The following is a 9,900-nucleotide window of genomic DNA, read 5'->3' on the forward strand; positions in this document are numbered from 1 at the left end:
TCTTTGCTACATTAGGCTTCTTCTCAACTTTCTCAGTAGACTTTTTCTTGGGCGACTTCTTCCTAACATCATCCATAAAGACTTTTTTTAGCGGCTTCTTCCCAACATCATCTAACACTTTTCCAAGGGCGGTTTCTTTCCAACATCATCATCGGTAGGCTTCTTCCTGGTGGCATGTTTATGTGGGAATTGTATTATATTATTAGGGAGTCATGCACTTTTTATGTATAACAAATATTACATGACCTAAATTACATATAAATAGCGTATGACTCCTTAATAATATGGTACAATTCCCACGTAAACATGCCACCTAGGAAAAAACCTACCGTTGACGATGTTGGGAAGAATCCGCCCTAAAGGAAGTCTATTGATGATATTAGAAAGGTGTTTGATGATGTTGGGAAGAAGCAGATCAAGAAAGAGTGTGTGGATGATGTTAAGAATAAGTCGCCTAAGAAGAAGTCTACTCATGAAGTTGAGAAAAAGCTTGATGTAGCCAAGAAGTCGGCTAAAGATGTTGCAATTGAGGTTGGATTGCTATTATACTAATTTTCTTTTTACTTTTGATTCAACTTATATTGGGACGCCACACCACAATTTTGCAAGATACAATTGATTAGAATTTTAGTTGTACGATTAACCAATTATAACATTTTTTTTTTAAGTAGAATTTAGTTGATTTTCGGGCTAGCGAAGTTGAGACATGGTATGAATGAACTTCCAAGAGTTTCGGGAATAAAATGAAGAAGATTCTCGATACAATAATTTTTTTTACCAATGTAGAAGATCAAATAAATAGTCTAAATGTCTCCATCGGTCAATGTTATTCACCCTTTTTAAACAATGATGATGGTAAATGCAAATTCCAACATCATAACTATAGTGTTGATCAATTCACCCAACCATTGAGACAATGATGTATATGCCAAGGGAAAGCACAAATGAAGAAGATGAAATTCTTAAATGTCTCTATATGATTTTTCAAAATCGGCTAGGGCATTAATTTAAATACGTAGTATAATTATATAAATCTTAAACCAAAAAAATAATGTATTATGCTTTGAGTATGTGACCCATACCTTTACTGGGTCTGGCACAAGTGCTCAAGATTATTCTACTTGGACTCTCCACTTCAAGTGTGTGACCCATACCTTCACCTGCACAAGTACTCGTGTCCAAGTAACTTAGCTTCTTTCTCCTTTTAATCTAGACTAGATTTATTCTTAACTGTGCTGACATTTTTCCAGCATGAGAAGGCATTGCATGCTCTAGCTAATGCTCTATTGGAGTACGAGACACTTAGTTCCGAAGACATAAAACGTATTCTTCTTCCATATCGAGAGGAAAGCCAGCTGGTGGAGCAGCAAGAACAACAAGAAGGAGAGCTTGTCTTGGTCTAAAAATCAAATTCCCCTATTCTGTGTTATTGAAGAATTATACTGTGGAGCTGCTGCCTGTTGAGGAACAAGCAGATCGGAGGGCTGACTGCTCGGGCCATCATTGTATATTGTACACTAACATACAACCTTGATACACTAAGGCAGCTACAACGATTCCTTTGCTAATGGTTGTCTTTGTTGTATTGTCCAATGGATTTGCCACGCCGATCATCTTTGCAGACTACTTTTACAGAGAACTTCTAGGCTCTCAGCGAAAATCGTGGGGCTTGCAAAAAAAAAAACTTAGTATCTAGGGGAAATTCTGTGTAACTTATTATTTTTTTCTATATCTTGGTAGATTGATTAGCAGAAATTGTCCATATAGCCGGGTCAGCAAATATTCTCATACATCCAGACATTCCCAATTATATACGACATATTCTTCGTATTTCAAATTTGATACTTTTATAGATTGAATAAGAAAGAGTCTATTTTGTTATATGAACTGATGTATTATTAATACGAGTATTATTATTTCAGTTTTTTTTTTTTCATTCTACCGTAATGGATAGAAGCGAGTACAGAGAACATTAAATATTGTACATTCTTCAACAAATATGAGTTTAGAGAAGCTAACCAAGCAGCGGATTGCTTTGTTAACGTAGGACAAATGATTATAATTTTGTCAAATCACTTCTCTTTCAAGTGTTTCAACGAATAGCGATTTAAAATTCCCCTTTGTTATTAAAGTACACAAAAATATCTCAAAAATAATGCTGAAATTACGTCAATTACTATTTTAAAAAAGGCTTGGGGACCAAACTATTAGGATAAGAAAGTCATTTGACATATCCACTAGTACGAAATTACATCCCTACCCTCTTATACGTATAACATTTAATTTTCTACCAATAATCGTACGCTAAAGGAAAAACATTGCGTAAACAATTCTAAATCATCATTTTTGATGTAATTAAGAAAATGAAATAAATGATTTCTTTAAATCTTTCCCCCAAAAAAGATCCTTTGGAAATTCAATTAAACAATTGAGCTATTCCAATTTCCAAATGTAGTTGAATGGGTAAAATTGTAAATAATTGCCTAAGCCTAAGATAGATATAGATAGGTAGATTTGTCTAGGAACAGAGTACTTAAACTTATAATAATAATTAAAAGTGGATGCCTCTCCATTATCTAAACATAACAACCTGCTCCTCTGCATCATTCACCTATAAAAATAATTAATTAAATAAATAAATATCAACCGTCGCTTTTATTTAGACGGCTAAGGCGCTAACTTAAACCGAGCTGACCCATATAAGGTTTCGACTCAATAGAGCTATTCTTCTTACCTTACTAAATAGTACATGGATTTAGTGATAATAAACCGAGTAATAATAATACCAAGTAATAATGGAAGAATATTAAAATAAGAAGAAAAAAACTGCAATCACAAGTAGGAAAAGACTAGTAGAACTAAATATGGGGGCCCGTAACACTTTATACTCTGTTAAAAGGGACACCCACCTCACAATGTGCTAGAACAGTTCCATCTAGAAGCTTCTCGGAAATTCTACAACTTTGACAATGAATTTCAATAACCTGTACACTTTCTTTAAGGGAAGAAGGGGTGAGGGGTGAAGGTGATGGGTGAGAACTTAGCTAATCGAAGGCGGCCACCGCTAACGCTAAGGTACCGAAAGCATGGTGAGACTAACTACAAGATGTTCTTAGGAGAGTTATCCTCAGATCACTAGCTAACAAAAGATTAAAAGAGAAAAAAAAATGACCATAAGTTTATGACAACAATGACAGTAATTCACAAATGACGATAAATTTATGGTGAACTGAGAAACACTACTTACAAGCCTCCCTATACCCTAATGTCATTAATTGACTACCTATCAGAACACCTCTATAATTCTCTCCACAGAAGCTATAATACGACGACAAAAGATCTACAATCACCCGTTTAATCACATGTTTATATACAACTATAAAGCATGGACGCACAGAATGAGACTGTAAAGACTTGAGAACGACACAGGTTTCCAATTCTTTTCCTCTTCCATGAACGTTTATAACACACTTCTAAAAGTTGTGATTCTTGGACTGCCTAAAGGCGGAAGTTCGTAAACAGGAACTACAGACAGCAGTCATATCTAGCAGATGGAAGAACCAGTCAACCCCAAGGCCTCTGCAATCCGAACACCTTGGTAGCTTCATTCATGGAGAGAAAATATATCCTCCCATCACATCAGGCTTCTAATCACATCCTATCAATAGGCTCAGTTCTGTCTTGTACAGCCAAACGTTCAGAGACATCAGCAAGAGACTTAAGATTGCACTTGATCAAAGCTTCAACAAAAAAGCATGTTTCATCCTTGGTGTTGCCTTCAGGTACATCAACCACAAATGACTCGATCACCATTGTCCCAGGCCTTCCCTCAATGATCTCCGGATGTAGAGACACCACAGAAGAGTAGTTCTGAACAAGAGAAACGTGACTTAGACAAGGTAAAACTCACTACATACAAAAGGATACATAAAAGTAAAGGCAACAGAAGAAGGTAGGATAAAGATTCCCAATAAACTCTTTTCTTTTCTGCAAGAATCTTATGAATTGGGGAAGTTGCCACCAAGTATTCAACCAAAGATTCCTAACATATGACTACACAGTAAATACCTAGTAAACCCTAATTCCAATGCTACTCACCAGGCAGTCTTAGTTTTTTGTCCTACACTGTATATGCCAAAAAGGCAGGCGTCCAAAATAAAATAAACTCAAACTATTTCATTTTAAGAACAATTTTATGAGCATATATCGCCAACCAAAAAAATAATCATACATCGAAGATACAATAACATGAAAAAAGAACCTTGATACAACCCCTGGGTAGAATACTAGAAGAGATAACACAAGGGAAGGTTATGGATGAGGACCTAATTATGTTAAATGTTCTCCAACAACCAAACATCCCTCTGAATTGAATTCAAAGGCCTTGCAGGTAACAAAATTACCAACAATAATAACATAATACAAAGGACTTGCAGGAAACAAATTGACCAAAAATAATAACAAATGCAGAGGCTCAGCAAGCGAACAAAATGACCTACAATTAAAACATAGTACAAAGGCCATTAAGGAAACAAAATTACCTTCAATAATAACAAATGCAGAGATCTTGCAGGTGAACAAAACGACCAACAATACTAAATAAAAAAAAATGCAAAGGACTTGCAGGTAAAAATGTCATGACCTACCATGATAACAACAATCAATATCTGTATTCAGCATCCTCTTCCCTTTTTCTCCACCGATAGTTAAAATGAACATATGCCATAGACCATAACAAGATGTTGGATACCATCAGTTAATCAAATATGCGATATAACCAACTCAGAGTATAGAACCAACCCCCCCCCCCCCCCACACACACACACACACGGGAAAAAAAAATGTAGTCCTGCACTGAAACTAAATCACTCCAAGACATTCATTCATCATCATATAGAACAGGATCGACTTTGAATATTTCAGAATAATTAACAAAGAATTAAATGATTAAAGGTGTTTCTGAAACCCAAACCGATACACCATTTCCCCAAATACGCACAGAGCTACACATACACATAATAATGCAAGGGATCATAAAGTGGAAGTGTCATACCTTTAGCCTATGATCTCCGCCAACAATCCTGATACTAAGAACATGCTCATTGTCATCCAGAACCTCCAACCTCTCAGTGCTCGTAGTCGCTGGCAGCCCTGATTTAACATCGACCTCCCTTACACTTCCAATCTCAAGATTTCCCTGCACCACGCATCTGCTGATAAATGGCTTATACTTCTGGGGTTGATCAAATCTCCTCACTAAAGACCAAACCTGACATGCAAACACTACATTAATAGAAGAACACACACAGATAATCATACACAACTTCTAACAGAATTCGACAAACACTAATCGCATCCATATGAGCAACATGATCAATCTTCGATATGACTTCAAATTCTAACTACATAATCCCAACTTCATAACCATTATCCATAATCAGAAGGGCAATAATTTCTACTCTTTCCTCCCATTTCAAAGGTATCAAAAATAGTTGAAACAATTGCTAACTAATCAGTCCAAAAGTAGAAACTTCTTTATAACACAGCCAGTTATTTATGAAATTCAACCACATTTCCTTTTAATCTGCGATATGATTTATTCCACAACTATGAACAAATAATATCCCAGATTTTAATATTCTTTTTTTTTTTTTTTTTTTTTTTACCAAAAATTGATCCCAGGATTATATGCTCAATTCCCAAGAAAATTAATGCTTCATTAATCAAACTACAAAATACGTATTACCAATTAAATAAACCCCATATTTACTAAATTCTACAACAACAAATGGATCAAACTAAATAAACACACCCAAAACATCAAATTCAAACACCCCCAAAATCAAGAATCAAAATCATGATATAATCTGGATCCATCAAACCAAATATAATCAAAGAAAAACCAAAACAAACAACCAAAAACAACAAAGAAAAATCATCAAAACAAAAATAAAAAAATAAAAATTACCAAGTGAACAGGAGCTTTAATGTGCTTGATTAAAACAGAGCTACATTGATTATCAGCAGGTTCATGCTTATGATGTATCTTAATGTACTCTTCTTCAACTCCACCATATCCGTTTCCGTTCATCATCCCCTTTAACTTTCTCTTGAAGAAGACGAAATTGAAATTCAACCCTAAAATCACCGATTAAAACTTCGCCGGAAAGTAATCTCCGGTGGTCGGAAAATCGGCGATTGAATCGATAAACAAACGAGTTGACTCAGTAGAAAATATTAACGCGCTTCTACCACCATAGCCAAACAATCTCAAGCTTTCTCTCTCTTCGCTATCAATTTTCTCTCTCCTCTTCTTCTTCTCTTATGAGTGTTTGTTTTTACTCCACTTTTTTTTTTCCTTTTTTTTTTTTTTTTTTTTTGATGTCTGCTTTTCTCGAAGTCTCAACCTCATCGCCTGGGATTAAAAAAAAAGTTAGGCAAATAAAGACAATGAATATTTTATTTTAAAAAATAAAAATAAATTAAATTGTTTTTTTGGACAGGAAAAGGATAAATTAATTTTGTTACTGAGGGGGTATTAATGTAATTTTAATTGGGAGAGTATAGAATTGACGAAATTACCCTTGTGTGCGCGTCTTTTTTGTGTTTTGTCTGTTTGTGGATTTGGTAAATCTGGTCAAGGCTATTGGTTGAGATTTGATGTTGCTTATTGTGGTAGGTTTGGCTTAACTTAACCATCTTTCATAGCCTCAAATTAGTCCTCTTTTGGAAATTTTCACTTAGGAAGTCCTTTACCTTCTAAAGTATCTTAGAATTTATTTCTTACTAGTTTGAATTAAATGGCGGGGTTGCGATTTTTACGGATCTGTGTCGTGTGAGTTTCAGAATCAGTTATTTTTCCAACGTTGTTTGTGACTGATTTGAGTTCTCAATCTAACAGCTGTTTTTTGCTAAATCTAAAAATTCCAACTCACTGGTTCCTTAAGGGTGATGTTAGTTAGTTTTCTAACACATTGTTGGTGTTTGACAGGTTGTGTTGTGTCTTGCGTGCTATAATTTTCTATGTCTCTGTGACATTGTCGGTTTATTACATACGTTTGCTGTCACAAAACACTTAAATAAGTTTTAAATGCTTATTCATGTGATATCAATAAGGTAGATAAAAAATGAATTTGACTTCTAATTTATTATTGTTAGCTTTACCATGATGTCTTCCGTGTGATCAGGCAACAAAATAAATTTAGTTGCATCCTTTATTGTGAATTAGGTAACTGTGAATTGAGTTACGGCTTTATTACATGATAAGAGCATATTGTTGTTGGTTCACGATTTTCATCAAGGTTTACTTACCGGCAAAGATTGTTATGTAATCCTTACGTATATTAACAAATAATAAATGATGCATTTCTCACATATAATTCAAAAAACAAAAGCGAAGGGAGTTGATAAAGCAAACAGATTTCTCCAGGGATATCATGAACAATACATATATTGTTCTTATGTGATGATTTTCGGGGATCATTCCATTTGTCATTTAAAAGGCTTAGAAAAGACAATGATCATTAACAGTATTTGTACCATATATGTTGTTATTGGTGATGTAGAATCCAAAGAAAGACAATTTGTGAAAAATATAAAAAGCTATTGTTGTTACTTGCATGGCAATAATATATAAATGACCACTAACATGACAAATTGAAAAGGAAAAAAAAATACTCTATCTTTACTCGATACTTATATTTGTATCTTGGTATTTTTTTATTTCTAATGGATTGAATATTAGCGGGTAATTAAACATAATGCTTGATTTGTGTACCATTGTGCACCATGCACCTAGTTATTAAAAAAAAAAAAAAAAAAAGCGGAAAGAACATATAGATTTTTGAAAAGGAACATATAAGTGTTTGACAAGGAACATATTTGTGTTTGACAAAGAACATGCATTACCAAATCGGCAAATCTCTCTCACGTTAAATAAACATGCAACTCATCCTATTGCTAGAGTCACATATGCTTCGACATAATAAGCTAAGACAATAAAATAACAACAATTCAACCAATTTGTTATGATTATACATGTACTATTTTTTAAAAAAAGATAATACTACCTCCGTTAACAGTTATTTGCAACAAAGGGGGATAGCACGGACTCCTAGGCAAAACTTTTAATGGATGATAATTAAAAACTAAGGGCACTTGATTACTATTAATCCTACCTAAAAAAATAAACAAAAACCCATAATAACCACATAAACCCAGAACCATCACCGACAACCACCAGACCATCACCAACAACCACCAGAACCGCCGACACTCAGAACCCAAACCGCCGAAACTCAACCACGAACCAGCCAGAAACACCAAAACCCAACCACGAACCCAACAAACCATCCACAAACCCAGCAAACCACCACGAACACATAAAAACCCAGAAAACCTCCACGAACACACCCATAACCACCACCAAGCAGACAAAACCACCACGACCCAAGAAATCACCACGAAATTCAATTAATTCGAAACCACCACGAATTGAATTTACTCCCAATTGAGCCACCAACATGAAACCAGATCTAAAACCACCCCCACGAAACTCACGCCACCCCTACAAACCAGATCTGAAACCCATCCCCACGAAACTCAAGCCACCCCCACGAATTAGAACTGAAACCCCTAAAAACCACCCCCACGAATTCAGACCCACGAACTAGGCGAACGCAATTCCACGAATTTGAACCCACGACCACACGAACCCAAATTGCAAGAGAAGATGGGTGATTTTGATGAAGTTGAATGATGAGGGAGATGAATGATTTTGATGAAATTGAAGAAGGGTGATGGAGATGAATGGTGAGACAGATGAATGATTTTGATGAAAATGATTTTTGGTGAAAATGATTACAATAATCAGATTCATTAGGTAAAGAGTTAAATCAAGTTAGTGATTTAATTAGATGTCTAGGTTGTTTAAGTAAGGGTAATATGGTCATTTAATTGGCAAAAAGTTACTAAAAGTGGAAAGAAAAGAAAAATGTTGCACATAATAGATAGCAACCGAAAATGGCAAATGTTGCAAATAACTGTTAACGGAGGTAGTATTAATAATACTTAAAATCTCTCTCACGTTAATTAGCCGAAAAATGGTCATATAAAATTACTCCGTATGAAATTATGTTTGAATAAAAGCCACATGTAGACCTGCACTAGCTAATTCCGTTCTATGGCTTGGATCCAAACCAACCTCAATTTTTTCTTAATTCAACAAATCTAGCTTGAATAATAATAATATTTCTCGAATATGCTTCGATTTTTAGAATCCACTTACCCCTTCCTTAGAGGTGTCAATTGGAGTATACGGGTCAAGCCAAATGAAGTCGAGTCTTGTTTATTTTAATTTGAGTCATGCTCACTCAAATACTCAATTACTAAGTTCATACAAGTCAAAATCTGCAATATGATATATGATTTTGACCGAGTTGAGTCGGGTTTTGCCATCTCTAACTTCCTCCCTCCTCCTCAAATGCCCCACCTAACTATCAAATCTCATTTAACCCATTGAAAAACGCTCAACTCATATCACATCGGCTCATCATCAAAACAAAATCTTATTCTAGTTTCAAAGTGTACCTTACTGCAACAAATTTAATTAGCAGCTAATCTAATGTAACTTAATACTCCCATCGTTAATTTTAGTTGCATCGTTAATTTTAATTGCAACACTTTACTCTGTGTTATATGGAGTACGAAATTACTAAGTACCAGCAATTAGAGCCGGTTCTAATTTACTGAACTAAGTTGAGTTGAGCTGATTGGAGTCGAACTGAATAAAAGTGAATATTTTATGAGAAAAGAAAATCAGAAATTGAAGTGAACTAAAAATTTCGTGAAAGAGAACGTGCCTAAGTACTCGTATTTAATTCCAAGTATAGGTTTATCAAA

The 9,900-nt window shown here is 34.8% G+C and overlaps 2 protein-coding genes across 2 annotated transcripts in view; one reads left to right on the plus strand and one right to left on the minus strand.

Annotated features, from left to right (window-relative positions):
- Positions 1 to 1,881, plus strand: part of LOC145631601 (ATP-dependent zinc metalloprotease FTSH 11, chloroplastic/mitochondrial-like) — a 13,729-nt gene extending 11,848 nt beyond the window's left edge. The window contains exon 17 of the mRNA XM_081683714.1: positions 1,251 to 1,881. Within this exon, the coding sequence (XP_081539840.1) occupies positions 1,251 to 1,403 (153 nt within the window). The 3' untranslated portion in view covers positions 1,404 to 1,881. The remainder of the gene's footprint in view (positions 1 to 1,250) is intronic.
- Positions 1,882 to 3,150: 1,269 nt separating this feature from the next.
- Positions 3,151 to 6,393, minus strand: LOC145631602 (abscisic acid receptor PYL8-like). Its single transcript, XM_081683715.1, has 3 exons — positions 5,969 to 6,393; positions 5,054 to 5,269; positions 3,151 to 3,870 (listed from the first exon to the last, which is right to left on the minus strand). Exons 1-3 carry the CDS (start codon positions 6,092 to 6,094, stop codon positions 3,652 to 3,654), a joined length of 561 nt encoding a protein of 186 aa, XP_081539841.1. The 5' UTR covers positions 6,095 to 6,393; the 3' UTR covers positions 3,151 to 3,651.
- Between the last annotated feature and the right edge of the window lie 3,507 nt (positions 6,394 to 9,900).

This window comes from Chenopodium album, chromosome 5 (genome assembly GCF_948465745.1).
Source record: "Chenopodium album chromosome 5, dcCheAlbu1.1, whole genome shotgun sequence".
Taxonomy (NCBI): Eukaryota; Viridiplantae; Streptophyta; class Magnoliopsida; order Caryophyllales; family Amaranthaceae; genus Chenopodium; species Chenopodium album.